Below are 15,145 nucleotides of genomic sequence, written 5' to 3'. Positions count from 1 at the left end.
CAGGGTGCCACCACTAAGCTGGTGCCTTGGCTGTTCCAGAGAGCTGTGTCACAGAGCTTTGCATCAGTAGCCTGTTGACATTTCAATCCTGTGTTGCGGGAGGCAGAAATGGTCCTTTTCAGAGTCCTCTTCGGAGCTGACGGCTTTGGTGTGGTGTGAGAGCCCCTGAGGATGAGTGCCACGTGCTTAGGTGAGCCCCACCACCTTTGACAGAGCCACCAAGTTTGCTGCTTCTTTGCTTAGATTTGTAGACAAAGCTAGAAAATCTAGGCATGAGTATATAGGTAGAGTGGATGAATTATGATTATTAATAAGGTTTCCCATGTCTGAAAAATCTGAATCTAAAATCTAAAACTAAATATATCTGTCCCTTTATTTTTAACCACTCTTTTAATTGAAGCTCAAACTTAAGCATTTGATAAAAGAGTGCAAAAGCAGTCCTTCCATGGAAAGTTCTGTGACAAGCTGTGAGGGCTGCCCTGTTTCCACTGGGCACACATCTGTAATCTCAGCATTGGGGAGGCTGGCATAGGAGGACCATGAATTTGAGGCTAGCCTGGACTACATAGTGAGACCCTGTCTCAATAATAATAATAGTAGTGATAATAATTCCATGAAATAAGATATACTGTGTTAGGTAAGCTAATCTGGTCTTAGGTCTGGAGCTAACTTTTAATTCAATGGTTTCTGGATAAAGTTCAGTAGTTTTATCTTTTTATTTGTCTTTCAACAATTTAGTATCTTTAGGATACAGTGGGAACAGAACTTCTCACATACATCACTCCTATCTGACAACTAATGACACCTAAGCTACAAAGGTTTCGTTTCTATTCTCTCATTGGGAGCCTACTTCTTGCTAGGGATTGATAGTGAGACTTGTCTTTGTCGTCTATATGTCCTCCAGTTCATGCAGCACAGCAGTTTGTAAATGGGCCTATGGGCAGATCCAGATCCACACTCTGGTCTCTGACCAGGGTTCTAGGTGATGTGCGTCTCAGCATTCCTGCATTGGTCTGAGTATCCCAGCCTGGAGGGGCTTGAGGGTACTTGGTAGCTACAGCTCCACCTCCTCCAACTGGATAATAGAGAATTTTATACTGTCAGTGAGAAATTACTCCTCCAAGTAGGCAGCTCTTGTTTTCTCAGGTAGAAAGAGGTCTGAAAGGTAAGAATTGACTTCTCTAAGGAATTTGGGATCCTGAACACTCAGACATTAGCTTTCCACCTAACCTAGGCACGGCGCTTGTGTTTGTGTGATTCCATTTAATTTTTTTTGGGGGGGTCCAGTTGCGGGGCCTGAACACTGGGCCTGGGCGCTGTCCCTCAGCTCTTCAGCTCAAGGCTAGCGCTCTACCATTTGAGCCACAGTGCCACTTCCGGCTTTTTTTTTCTGCTTATGTGGTGCTGAGGAATCGAACCCAGGGCCTCAAGCATGCAAGGCTTCCACCTTCCCAGCCCATCCATTTAATTTTTTTAAAACTCCCATTTAATTATAAACATGTGCTTAGGAATTGTACATAATGTGAGATCCCTACTTGTGTCATTTTAAATAGAAGCTTTATGTTCTTGAATATATATATGGAACTCAAAACACTTCCATAAATGCCATCTCTTTTTTTCCTTAGATAGATAAAAGCCCAGAAGGACAATTCACTCAGCTAATGACATTGCCCAAAACCTTACAGCAACGAATAAATCACATTATGGACCCTCCTGGGAAAAACAGAGACGTGGAAGAAACCTTACTCCAGCTTGCTCATGACCCCGACTGCGGCCATGTGGTCCGGCTAGGTATGTCCTTGGACTTGGCACTGAGGAAGTGTTGGCTGCAGGTGGCAGGAGGGGGTAGAAGCAGCCTTTGTTTGTGACTGAGACATGTTGTTTCTTCCTTCTCCTCTTGCCTGGTGAGATGGAGAAAGATTGCCTCTGGAAAAGAAAGCTGTGACAATATAACGTGAACTGGTTAGAAGCAAGGTGACGGGGATGGTCATTCTTTCAAATTCCTGGGTTTCATATCTGCTTCCATTCTCGGAGCAGAGCTGCTAGAAGCTGTTTAAAGGCTGCGCTGCCTGTGCTCTGGTCAGAGCAGAGGCTGGTGGCACTTCAGTGCTCCTGTGACACAGGGACACAGCTTTCTCTGGGCAGCTCCCTCACCATGTCCCAGACCACTCAGCAGTGTCTGACCTGACCAGGTTCCACAGTGTTTCCCAGGGCCTAACTACTGTTTGTGACTTCAGAGACCTCCCTGACTCCAGGAAGGAAATGGAGACCCAGTCTCTCCCTCCCTCCTTTCTTCCTCTCCATCTCCCTTCCCTTTCTCCCCCCTCTCTCTCCTCTTTCCCTTTCTCCTTTCTTCACTCTCTCCTTTTCTCCCTCCTTCCCTCTCTCTCTCCCCCCATCCTCTCTCCCTCCTTTGTTTTATTGTGTCAACCCTAAGGTTGTTACCTTGCTCAGCTTAAGTGTTCTGTCTATGTGTCTTCACAATGGGAAGTTTTTCTCCCAGATAAAAACATTTGATTTTGGGCTGGGAAGTTGGCTCAGTGGTAGAGCACTTGCCTTGCATGCCTGAGGCCCTGGGTTCAATTCCTCAGCACCACATAAGCAAAAAGAAAAACGCCAGAAGTGGCGCTGTGGCTCAAGTACTAGCCTTGAGCTGAAGAGCTGAGGGACAGCGCCCAGGCCCAGAGTTCAGGCCCCACGACTGGACTTCCCCCTCCCCCCCCCCCAAAAAAAAAAAAAAAACACAACATTTGATTTTTAATCTTTTTACATCTTGTAACTAAGAATCAGAAGCCTTAAGCAGATTTACATTCCTAAAATGACCTTTGAGGAATTGGCTCTTTTTTGTCTTGGCTTTTTTTTTTTTTAAGTTAGTTATGCAGAGGGGGATGTCACTGTTGCATTTGCACGCCTTTACAATGTGTCCTGACCAGCGAGCGTCACCGAGGAGTTGTTGTGGGTAGGGGGTAGCGCCCACAGTGACTAGGCCACCTTCCCGGGTTCCTGGAGCTCGGGCCTCACCGTGCTCACTGTCACTTACCGCTGGGCAAAACTCCATTTATTGGTTTTGTTGGTAACTGGAAGGAATATGTAAGTTGAGGTTTTAAAGCTATGAGGTTTTCTAACACCTGTTTTTTGTGTTCTTAGTTCCTTTTTTCTTTTCTCCTCTAGGTCTTTCAGCAATTGTGAGGCCTTCAAGTATCAGACAGAGCACCAAAGGCATTTTTACTGCTGGTGAGAACTTTAAGAAGTTGCCTGGTGGGGCTGGGAAGGTGGCTCAGTGGTAGAGCGCTTGCCTTGCATACCTGAGGCCCTGGGTTCAATTCCTTAGCACCACATAAGCAAAAAGAAAAAAGCCGGAAGTGGTGCTGTGGCTCAAGTGGTAGAGCGCTCACCTTGAGCTGAAGAGCTGAGGGACAGCGCCCAGGCCCAGAGTTCAGGCCCCACAACCGGACCCAAAAAAAAAAAAAAAAAAAGTTGCTTGGTGTTGGACCCCTGGACTGAGAGACTTCTGTGTTCTTGTTTAAGATAGCACTAAGTCAGTGCAGTGCTCTCTTTAAGGCCACACGCTGGGGTACTGCAGTTCTGTACAAACTGTCATGGCTGCAGAAACCTGGTTGTCTAAAACATCAGAACAATGCATGCTGCTGGAGGTTTTGCTGCTGCTCTTGATTCCTGAGTAGCTCCTCCCTGCCATGCCTTGATGCTGCCCCAGTTACACACGTCACTGAGCCTTGTACCCGCTCACCAGCCCCCGACCTCCTCCCTTTCCCTTCCCCCATGCAGATAACTACTTGTGTCTCTCCTCGTGAGGAATTTTGCCATCTCTTTTTCTCTCTCTCTTTCTTTCTTCCTCTCTCTCTCTCTTTCTTTCTTTCTCTCTCTCTCTTTCTTTCTTTTTTTCTTCCATGTGTGCTGGTCCTGGGGCTGGAACTCAGGGCCTGAGCATTGTCCCTGAGCTTTTGTGCTCAAGGCTAGCCCTCTACCACTTGAACCATAGCTCCACTTCCAGCTTTTTTTTTTTAATTAATTAGAGGTAAGATTATTACAGATTTTCCTGCCAGGCTAGCTTAGAACCACGCCCCTCAGATCTCAGCCTCCTAAATATCTAGGATTTCAGGCTTGAACTGCCGACACCTAGCTTTACTGCAGTTTTTTTTTTTTTTTTTAATGCATCCAAGGTCTGGGAAGGTGGCTCAGTGGAAGAGTATTTGCCTTGCATGCATGAGGCCCTGGGTTCTATTCCTCAGCACCACATGAGCAGAAGAAGCCAGAAGTGGCACTATAGTTCAAGTGGTAGAGCGCTAGTCTTGAGCTGAAGAGCTGAGGGACAGTGCCCAAGCCCAGAGTTCAGACCCCATGACTGACCCAAAAAAAAAAAAATCCTTCTAAGATGTTCAAGCTTAGGCAACCATCTAAAGCATGTCCCCAAGGGAGATTAGAATTCGGCTCTCCAGCCCCACCATCACCACTGCCACTCCTCAGGTAAATGTCTGCAGTTGTGGCACAGAGTCCTTTCCTCTCCTGTGATGCTCTTGTTCTCACAGCCTACATGGGATTGGTTTCATGGTTTCATTCTTTTCATTCTTTTACTTGCTTGGCCACAGTTGTCATTTTGGTGAAGCATGTGACCCACTCATTTGGAATGCAAATTGTAAGACCAGGTTGCATGTCTGACAGTCTCTGCTCCCATGATTGATGCTTAGGCTGGGGACAGATTAGGAACCATTTTCCACTAGGGTTTGGGGATCATTGCTGCAAATACTTCCCACGTTGAGGACCGCTGTGAAAATCCAAAGCCAATCCCCTTCTTAGCCTCCACATGCATTTTCTGGAAGCTTGTTGAGCCTTCCACTTTACTAGGTTCTGCAGCCTCCTGGTTGTGTCCCTTTGGTCTGTTTTACTGGGTGCTCACTGTGCTTTCAGTTTGGAGACTCCGCATGAGCTTTGATTTCCTCCAGTCTGTTTTCTCTATTCTCTTTGTGGAACTTCTTTTATTCAGATGTTGGACCGCCTAACGTAGCCCTACTAGTCTCTGGCTTGTCTTTCCTTTGTCTCTTAGTTGTTAACCTTCTTGTCTTTTTGCTCTGCTTTCTGGGAGATTTTACTCAGTTTTAGTGTTCCTTTCTGTTTTTTTCTTTTCTTTTCTTTTCTTTTTTATTTTTTTTTGGTAGGTTGTGGGCCTTGAACTGTAGGCCTGGGCACTGTCTCTCAGCTCTTTAGGAAGCTCAAGGCTAGTGCTCTACCACTTGAGCCACAGCACCACTTCCAGTTTTCTGGTGGCTTACTGGAGTTAGAGTCTCACAGACATTCCTCCCCAGGCTGGCTTTGAACATCAGATCTCAGCATCCTAAGTAGCTAGGATTATAAGCATGAGCCATTGGCGCCCGACTATTTCTTTTTTTAATTAATTGGGTTTTTTTTGTGGTACTGGGATTTGGACTCAGGGCCTTAGGCTTGCTGGGCAGGTAATCTCACACTTGAGCCATGTTTCCAGCCCTATGTGTGCTAGATATTTTTGTGAGAGTCTCTTCTTTCTCAGGCTGGCCAGGACTGATCCTTCTCTGTACACTTCTGCTGTAGCTGGGAGGACAGTCCCCATGCCACCATACCCAAGTTCTTCGGTTGAAATGTTGTCTCCTAAACTCTTTTGCTTGGGCTACCTAGGAACTACAATCCTCTTAAATATCTGGGGTGAGAGGTAAACACCACTACACTCAGCTATTGGGTGAGAGGATGGGGGCTTGTACTCACAAACTCATCGCCATTATAGTCTTCCAGATCTCTGGCTCCCGAGTAAAACCAGGATTATAACTGCCCTGCTTTGTTTGTTTGTTTGTTTGTTTTTGCCATGGAATTCAGGGCCTGGGCACTGTCCCAGGCTAGCATTCTACCACTTTGAGTCATAGCTCTCTTCCAGTCTTCTGGTGGTTAATAAGAGTCTCATGAACTTTTCCACCTGGTCTGGCTTTGAACCACAATCCTCCTATCTCGGACTCTTGGAGCTCAAACCTAGAGCCTTGTGCTGATTTCTCCTGCTATTTTTTTTTTTGTCAGTAATGGGCCTTGAACTCTGGTCCTAAATGCTGTCCCTGAGCTCTTCAGCTCAAGGCTAGTGCTCTACCACTTGAGCCACAGCATCACTTCCATGACTAGCTCTTTTCTTCTTGTTGGTTCCTAAATGTTCCTTTATTGTACCTAGTTCTTTTATAGTCTTAAGCACATGAATGTCTTTATACATTGCCATTATTACCCTCCAAAATGTCAGTGTTGATTCTGTGTGAGCATGCTCTTTTCCATCTCTCCAGCATTGGTCAGCATCAGGTGGGAGGAAGGCTTGCCTAGACCAGGCCTCCTCCCTGTGCCATTCATTAAGGTGCTAAGATGCAGAAGTGAGTACAGCACCACCCTGATTTCTTTTTTTTTGTCTGTCATGGGGTCTGAACTCTGGGCCTGGGCGCTGTCCTTCAGCTCTTCATCTCAAGGCTAGCACTCTACCACTTGAGCCACAGCGCCACTTCTGGTTTTTTCTGCTTATGTGGTGCTGAGGAATCAAACCCAGGGCTTCATGCATGCAAGGCAAACACTCTACCACTGAGCCACCTTCCTAGCCCCACCATCCTGATTTCTTAGGATGGTATGAGGTACCATACCATCCTAAGGTACCATACTCTACAGGTGTGTGCGCATGCACACACACACACACACACACGGAGGTGTGAGCTTTCCGTGGTGCTTGTGTGGCCACATCTGTTAGTGTCCTACAATCCAGCTACTTAGAGGTCTATCCTTCAACTTGACCCTAAGACCTGGTGTTACCCTCTTGAAGAATTAGGGGGGAAGGAGGGGATTCTACAGGAGTTAGGCCAAATCTGCTGAGAGATCTTCCTACCTTTGGGGGAAGAGGGTGCATAGCTTTGCATTTCTGATTAACATAAGCATTTACTGTCTGCTCCTACTGGTTTATCCTGCTGAGACTGTAGGTGTGTGCATTTTGATTCAAGCTGTGTGCCACACCCTTGCTCTGCTCTTCTTGATGAGGCTTGATGATTGGTTTTCCTGATTTTTGGCTGCCTGTGCTGGAAGGAATTAATAGAATTATTAATACATTGTTAGTTACTATAGTGGTGATAAGGGGGTCAAAAAATCCTTTCCTTCCAGAGATACATACTAAAATATTTACAGGAAAAGTGGTATAGTGTCTAGGATTTGCTTTGAAATAAATGGAGGAGAAGTGGTAGAGAGCTTCGGGACACCCGATCATTTGGGTGCCCATGTGGTCCGCACGGGGTACAGACACACTGGGTAGATCCTGTTGTTCTAGCCGGGGTTTGTTTTGGGTTTGTTTTTGTTTGTTTTGAGACAGTCTTACCCTGTTTCACAGGCTTGCCTCAAATTAAAGATCTTCCGGCCTCCTGCCTCATTCTCTCCAGTACTGGGATTCCTGTCTTTTTTTCTTTAATAAGCTTGAGTTTTTCTCTAAAACCCACTCATCCTCTCTGTACCCGTACCTGAAATGGACCCATGACCCTCTTCCTTTTGCCAGCAGGGGGCAGTGCCTCGCAGCTCTGTGCCAGGCCCAGGCCAGGGCGACAGGGTGTATGAGACCTGGCACCACGGCCGCAGAGACCAGATCTGTGGGCATTCTGTCTGTGAATAGCAGGGCTGTAAGGAAAGCTGTCTAGCATCATGCCAAGGGCAGGGGCTTAGGATCCCAGAGACTGGAGTTCAAATTATAACCACCGAGGCTTGGCCTGTCCCCTGGTTGCTCTGAGTTCTGAGAATAATTATGTCTGTCTCTCTAGGTTGAGGCAAGCACCTAGCACTGTGGCTGCTCTTTCCTCAGGCGTCATTACCTGGCAGTCACTTAAGCTATCTTTACATGTTCATGTAGCCCTCGCCCCTGAGGTCTCCCCAGGTCTCCAGCCATGCTGGGCACCAGTGGCCCATTTGCCTCCCCTCTGACTTCCTGCCCCTAGTTCTCGATGCCTCAGTTTTGCTTGGTCTTCCTCCCAGAATCCCCCAAGTCTTGGCTGGTTTTGGTTTTGCGGCAGGCTGACTTTTCTTAATCTGCAGGGTGAGAAAACCCCTCTGTACTGGGTTTTGTGTTGCTTCTGCTGTGGCTCCCCAGAACAGGTAGCGGGGAAGATACGCCTCTTCGCCAGCAGATGCCTTTGGAAGTAAACTCAGTTACACTCAGGCAGACAGCTGACAGAAGAAGCCAAGCTTGGGGTGAGAAGACATGACTTAGAGGCCTGGTCAGTCATTCCTTCAGCATGTGTAGAGCTGGAGATGTCACCACTCCACTCACAGGACGAGGCTCTGTGGCCTCAGCAGGTGACCAGTATATCTGCCGCTGCCCAGCGGGTACTCTTAGGCCTGAATGCATCCCCTTCAGATCTCTCTCTGCCTAGAAGACATGGGATCCAGGCAGCTAGCCAGCTCTGTGCACAGTGAAGCTAACATTCTAGCTTAGAATCCATGGCAGCATGTTCTCATGCAGTCTGACATTCTCTCATTACTTCCTTGGAAATCCTGGTCATCAGATACACCCATGCTTGAACGTGGGCACAGAGATGCTGCCAACATCAAACAGTTGTTCTTTTCCTAGAGTTTCTCAATTAGAAAACAGTAGCAGCCTCTCTTAGATAGAGTTAATAACAACAGCACAATTCCCATGAACAGAAGCCCACCAGCCAGGAGCCACAAAGAAAGTAGTATCCTTCCCCACCTCTCCACCTCATGTGGAAATAGCTGGCATTATCATGTCCCAGCCTGCTGATGGGAGACCATTGGAACTGTTTGAGGATGCTGGGCATGGGAACAGGAAAGGAGAAATGGAGATTCCGTGACCAGACGGGTAGGCAGAGGCCAGGCAGAGAGAGGAGTGTGAAGTTTCCTGGAGTATGGGAAGTCTGGAACAACTCAGGTGGAGTGGGGAGGGGGCTAGGTAGGTGTGCAGCAGCCAGCCAAGGGGCTGGCAAACTGGGCACGGGCCATGGCAGCCACGCAGATGGAAGAGGTTCTAGCAGGACTTTGGGACAGCTGGGCTGCCTCCCGTGCCACTCCCTGAGGGAGGAGGAGGCTCCATTTTTTTTTTTTTTTTTGGTCCGGTCATGGGGCCCGAACTCTGGGCCTGGGCGCTGTCCCTCAGCTCTTCAGCTCAAGGCTAGCGCTCTACCACTTGAGCCACAGCGCCACTTCCGGCTTTTTTCTTTTTGCTCATGTGGTGCTGAGGAATCGAACCCAGGGCCTTGAGCATGCAAGGCAAGCGCTCTACCACTGAGCCATCTTCCCAGCCCAGGAGGCTCCATTTTGAAATCTTTCTTCATTTTTCCCCACCTGACTTGCTGGTCAACAGGAACTAACTGGGGGAAGATAGATACCTGTTTGCCTCTCTGACTTCAAAAGATTCGCCTGAATTAACAGGACAGGTTTGGTCTTGTTAGGAAAATGATGTTGGCGTGCCATGGGTCCCTCCAGCCTTTTGCTGAAGCACAGTGGAGTGGCTCTTAGTTCCCCTGTTCTGATTTTAGTTATAGGAGAAGGGTGCATTGTGACATTTCTACATATTACAGTGTATTCCCGTCACTCACTCCCTGTTCCTCTCCCTCTCCCTCTCCCTCCCTCCTCTCCCTCTCCCTCCCTCCTCTCCCTCTCCCTCCCCTCTCCCCCTCCCAAAACAGTTTCAACTGGTTTCATTGTTCATAGTTGTCAACAGTATGCTTGGACTGTAATCATCCTCTTTCATCATCCTCTGCCAGGGCACCCCACACACAGAGCCCACCCCCAGCTCACTATTGATCAACAGCTTTCATTGAAGTTCTTTATGCTGCTTTTTAGATGTGTGCCATGTTATTTCATAATTATTCTTTCTCTTTTCTTCTTCCCCTTCTTCTCCTGAGAGTCTCTTAGCCATTTTTTTTTTTTTACTGCCTTCATATTTAAATAAGAACAGGCCTTCCCCACAAGCCCAGCCAAGCCTCGGAATTGTTGAAGTAAGTTGTACTTGTACCTTGAGTGGAGCTTTCTTTGTAGACATGCCTCGCTGTGGTTGAAACCAATTGCAAGAGTTCTTTGGGGGCACCAACTCCTCTGTCCCCCGCCTCTGCCCCCTGCCCCGCCCCAGATCTGGACTGGAAATCCTGGTGAGGGAGGCCTCTCAGCTCTGCACGTGGTGTGTGCTGACATGCTTTCTCATGATTCTCCTCACAGTCTGCATAAAAGTCATTTGCTTACGCATCTGTTTGTGCTGGAGCTGGGATTAGACCCAGGCCTTTGTGCTTGCCAAGCGTGTGTTCCCCACTGAGTCCTTTGTTGGGTATCTATGTAAACATCTCCCAGTCTGGAGGGTGTCCTGCTCTCACGTCTTAATAGTGTCTCATACTGCACAGTTTTTAATTTTACATAGTGCTTTACCCAGCTTGTTCCTCTTATTTAGCACTTTTATGTTCTGCTTAGGAAATTTTTGCTTGTTTTATGGAGTTTTAAAGTCCTCCACATTTGTTGAAATTGAAGTGTGGAGGGGCTGGATGTGGTGATAGTGACACATGCCTGTGATCCTAGCTACTTGGAAGGCAGAGATTGGGAGAATAGAGTTCAAGACAAGCCTGAGCAAAAAAAAGCTACCAAAATCTCACATAGTAAGTTGGATGTGATGGTTTACATCTATAATCCCAGCTACTTGGGAAGTGTAGGTAGGAAGTTCACAGACTGAGGTTGACTCCTGGCAAAGGGAGAAACAGACAAGTAGACCTTAACTGAAAAATAATCCAAGCAGGGGCTGAGAAGGTGGCTCAGTGGTAGAGTGCTTGCCTTGCATGCATGAGGCTCTGGGTTCGATTCCTCAGCACCACATAAGCAGAAAAAGCTGGAAGTGGTGCTGTGGCTCAAGTGGTAGAGCATTAGCCTTGAGCTGAAGAGCTGAGGGACAGAGCCCAGGCCCAGAGTTCAGGCCCCACGACCAGCCAAAAAATAAATAAATAAAATAATAATAATCCAAGCAAAAAGGCCTGGGAGTAGAGTATTTGCCTAGCAAGTACAAAGCCCTAAGTTCCAACTCCAGTACTGTTTGTTTTTTCGTTTTTGTTTTTTAAAGAAAGGACCCTTAAGTGGCGCTGTAGCTCAAGTGGTAGAGTGCTCGCCTTGAGCTGAAGAGCTGAGGGACAGCGCCCAGGCCCAGAGTTCAAGCCCCACGACCGACAAAAATAAAAAATAAAATAAAATGAATATGTAAAAAAAGAAAAAGAAAAGAAAAAGAAAGGACCCTTTTTTCTAGTCTGCTGGCTCTTCATCTTTTGCAAACCCAAGATTTATGAAAAGGTATCTAAACCTCTGGAGTCTGCCAGAAGTGTACATTCATGCCTGCACTGCAGGTCCTCCTGCAGCCTCAGGGAGTTCAGACTGACATCCAGCCTGTCTCTGGACCCTGGGTAGATGAGTGAGGAAATCAAGACCCAACTGGGAGCTGAACCCAGGTCTCTGAACTCCTGTCCAGTGTTCTTTCTGGCACAGCTTCTTGCTGTCATCTTTCTGAGAGTGCAGAGGGCTGTACCGGGAGTGTCTGAGTCGAGGAAAATCACCGTCCACCTGCGGTGCGTGTGACTCCCAGGGATGCCAGCTGTGTTCTCATTAAACGCTCAAGCTCCAGGGAGTCTGGGCCCAAGTTTTCTGAAGGCGGCTGGGGGTGGTCACAGTCTGTACATCTGCCAACAGCCATGACTCAGCGCCCTGGGGTTGCTGCCTTCCATCTTGCCATGTGCAACTGCCTGCATCCTGCTCAATCTGATTGGTTCTGCTGGAATTTTAAAAAGCACCTTAACGTAATAAGTTCTCAGCCTCCATGCTCAAGCGGGTGAGGCTTGCCCAAGTGGTTGCCCCAGAAAGAAAATTAAAAGCATTGTAGGCAGAGCTCAGAGAGTCTCACTAGGCCAGACTGGTTTGTCAGCTGGCAGACAAGCCTGGCCAGAGATCCAGTGTGCACACGAATGACTTTCCCTGTGCCCTGCCGTTCTGCTGCCCCTGCCTATAGTGGCTCCTTCCTCGTGGCAGCTTAGGGAAGCCAAGAGACCACTCATACCCCAGCACCAGCATCTCCAGCAAATGCGGCCACCTCCCCAGCATGCTGACAGAGGGCACTGACAAGGGGGTTGTAGGACCTGCCCCACAGATCCCCACGCACAGCACACGGGACACCGGCTGAGTGACCGCCCTCAACAGGAAGAAGTCACGTCTGTCCTCCTGTCCATGCTAGGGTCCTGTCAAATCCCACAGACAAGTACTGGCTCTTCTGTTTTTTGCCATTTTATGCCTTCCCCGTGATCCCTCAGAGAGCCTCTTCTGGGTTTCTACATATTCGTGGTTAGGTGGACAGTGTGGTAAGAGGACAGCATGGTCAGGCAGACCACCAGAAGGTGAAGTTAGTGTGGTTAGTGGGCGGTGTGGTCAGGCAGAAGGTGAAGTTAGACAGTGGTCAGGCAGTGGGGTGCAGTCAGGGAGCGTGTGGTCGGGTGGACAGCTAGGGGACCAGTGGTTCAGGTGAGGCATGTTGGCTCTCACATTTCAAAAGCATGTGCATGATACTCAGCCGTAACAGGTGATGGGGAGGCAGCTCCATACCCAGGAGCTCTTGCTGAAGGCACAGAGACAGGTGAGTCTGCTGACAGGCACTGCAGAGGGCAGGAAGGGAGCACTGCGTGAGAGCAGATGGACAGGCAGCATGGTGGACACAGAAGCAGGAAGCCTCACGCTGTGGAGGGCATACAGTCTTTGGTGTGCTATCTCCTCCTGTTTAAAAGAGCCATGAAGGGGGCTGGGAAGGTGGCTCAGTGGTAGAGTGCTTGCTTTGCATGCATGAGGCCCTGGGTTCGATTCCTCAGCACCACATAAGCAAAAAGAAAAAAAAGGTGGAAGTGGTGCTGTGGCTCAAGTGGTAGAGCGCTAGCCTTGAGCTGAAGAGCTGAGGGACAGCGCCCAGGCCCAGAGTTCAAGCCCCATGACCGACAATAAATAAATAAAAACAAAAGAGCCATGAAGGGGGCTGGGAATGTGACCTAGTGGTCAAGTGCTTGCCTAGCGTGCATGAAGCCCTGGGTTCAATTCCTCACCACCACATAAACAGAAAAAGCTGGAAGTGGCACTGTGGTTCAAGTGGTAGAATGCTTGCCTCGAGCAGATGAAGCTCAGGGACAGTGCCCAGGCCGAGTTTCAGCCCTAGGACTGGCCAAAAATAAAAAAAGAACCATGAAGTTCACAGGTTGGCATGACATGCTTGCTACTCAAAAGATTGTGGTTTCAAGATCTCAGGTACTGGGGCTGGGAAGGTGGCTCAGTGGTAGAGCGCTTGCCTTGCATGCATGAGGCCCTGGGTTCGATTCCTCAGCACCACATAAGCAAAAAAGAAAAAAGCTGGAAGTGGCGCTGTGGCTCAGGTGGTAGAGCCCTAGCCTTGAGCTGAAGAGCTGAGGGACAGCGCCCAGGCCCTGAGTTCAGGACCCACGACCAGACCCAAAAAAAGACCTCAGGTACTAGGGGCCCATACCCATGCTCGGCAGAGGCGCAGTCAGAATGAGAATCGCTCTGCATTAGGGGGAAAGAGCAAACAGTAGAGGAGGTAAGGTTGATCAGGATAAATCTCATGCGTGAGTGGAATGTCACAATGAAACCCCCTCCTATATAACACATGCTAATAAAAAAAACAAATGTTGGCTGGCGCCGGTCACTCATGCTTATAATCCTCACTGCTCGGGATGCTGAGAGCTAAGGATTGCAGTTCAAAGCTAGTCCAGGCAGGAGAGTCCATGAGACACCTGGCTTCAATTAACTACCAGAATGCTGGAAGTGGAGCTGTGGCTCAAGTGACAGAGGGCTAGACCTGAGCAAAAAAGCTCCAGGACAGTGCCCAGGCCCTGAGTTCAAGCACCAGGACCAACACACACATACATACCCTATGCCTACATAGGCTGTGGTGACCGTTACCACCTTCAGCTCCTTGGTCTCCGGAGCCCCCACGTCCCACCCCTGCCCTGCCTGCTCCAGACTAGTCTGGTGCGGAGCCCTTGCGCCCACTCCACACTCTTCAGCTTTGTCACCTGCTCTTCTTTCTCTTTCAGGCATGAAGAAGTCGGTGATTTACAGCTCACTAAAGCTGCACAAAATGTGGAAAGGATGGATGAGGAAAGCACCCTGATTTTGCTTGTTTTTGTGTATGTTATATATAGTGAATAAAGTTCGGTCCTTTTTGACATAACAGTTCGTTACCTTGACCTACTACATGAATTTGAAGAGGCTAGAGTGTAATACTTGATTTTTTTAAAGAACATTTTCATTGGCATTTATCCAAGAGGGGCCCAAATATGTGAAAGGGGCTACATGGCAAGGGGAGGATCCTGTCTGAACAGAGCCCTGAGGTCTGCACCCTGGGGCACCACGGTGGGAGGTATGTCCATACTGCGCATGCCCGTGAGCTTGGAGGCTGGGAGTGTGCCAGCCAGGCTGTTGCCCTCACCAGCCTCCCCTGTGCTCTGTTGGGTTTTGCTATCCAGGGCTCCCAAGTATCAAACAGTTCTCTGAATTAGGCTTTTTATGTTCTTTTGTTTTCCACAAGGCATGCGTAGGGGTGGGGGGGAGGGGGACAGCTCTTCATAGCTCTCCTGAGGTAACTGGGTAACTGCATACGCACTTGGCCTTTTCTTTCCATCTCTCTTCTGTGCCTTTGGAGTGTGGGCCTCCTACTTACTCTGCATTCCTCATAATTAGGAGACTGTTGGGGCTTTCGCTCGGCCCTGTCTACGTTTGTTTACAAGCTCTCCTAGAAAAGAAGGCTTCCAAACATCCCCAAGCAAGCCCTAATTGTCTGACACCCTCATCACAGCCAAGAGATAGAAACTGGCCCATTAGCTCAGCCCAAGCCACTTGCCCCAATCCCAGGGCCAGCCAGGCTTGGGCTGGAGGGTAGGAAGAGGCACTCAGATAGGAACTGGGGAGGGGTGGGTGCCGGGAGCAGCTCACGCACCTCACCTCATACCAGCATTGAGCCTCAGGTGCGGCCTGTGTCCATCCAACTCCTGCTGTACATTGTCTCAGCACTCTTTGACAGATTGTTTCCTACCTTTGGGCTCAACCCATGGCAATCCAGATCAAAGCC

The 15,145-nt window shown here is 48.6% G+C and overlaps 1 protein-coding gene across 2 annotated transcripts in view; it reads left to right on the top strand.

Annotated features, from left to right (window-relative positions):
- Tamm41 (TAM41 mitochondrial translocator assembly and maintenance homolog) overlaps positions 1-14,248 on the top strand; it is a 40,393-nt gene extending 26,145 nt beyond the window's left edge. For both annotated transcript variants that reach the window (XM_042680268.1, XM_042680269.1), the window contains 3 exons: positions 1,626-1,791; positions 3,172-3,234; positions 14,112-14,248. In XM_042680268.1, coding sequence (XP_042536202.1) covers positions 1,626-1,791; positions 3,172-3,234; positions 14,112-14,188 — 306 coding nt within the window. In that variant the 3' untranslated portion in view covers positions 14,189-14,248. The remainder of the gene's footprint in view (positions 1-1,625; positions 1,792-3,171; positions 3,235-14,111) is intronic.
- Positions 14,249-15,145: the final 897 nt, after the last annotated feature.

The sequence above is a fragment of the Dipodomys spectabilis genome, unplaced genomic scaffold (genome assembly GCF_019054845.1).
Source record: "Dipodomys spectabilis isolate Male_0828 unplaced genomic scaffold, ASM1905484v1 ptg000054l, whole genome shotgun sequence".
Taxonomy (NCBI): Eukaryota; Metazoa; Chordata; class Mammalia; order Rodentia; family Heteromyidae; genus Dipodomys; species Dipodomys spectabilis.
Note: the sequence above shows the minus strand (reverse complement) of the source record. Positions and strands in the feature narration are given on the sequence as shown.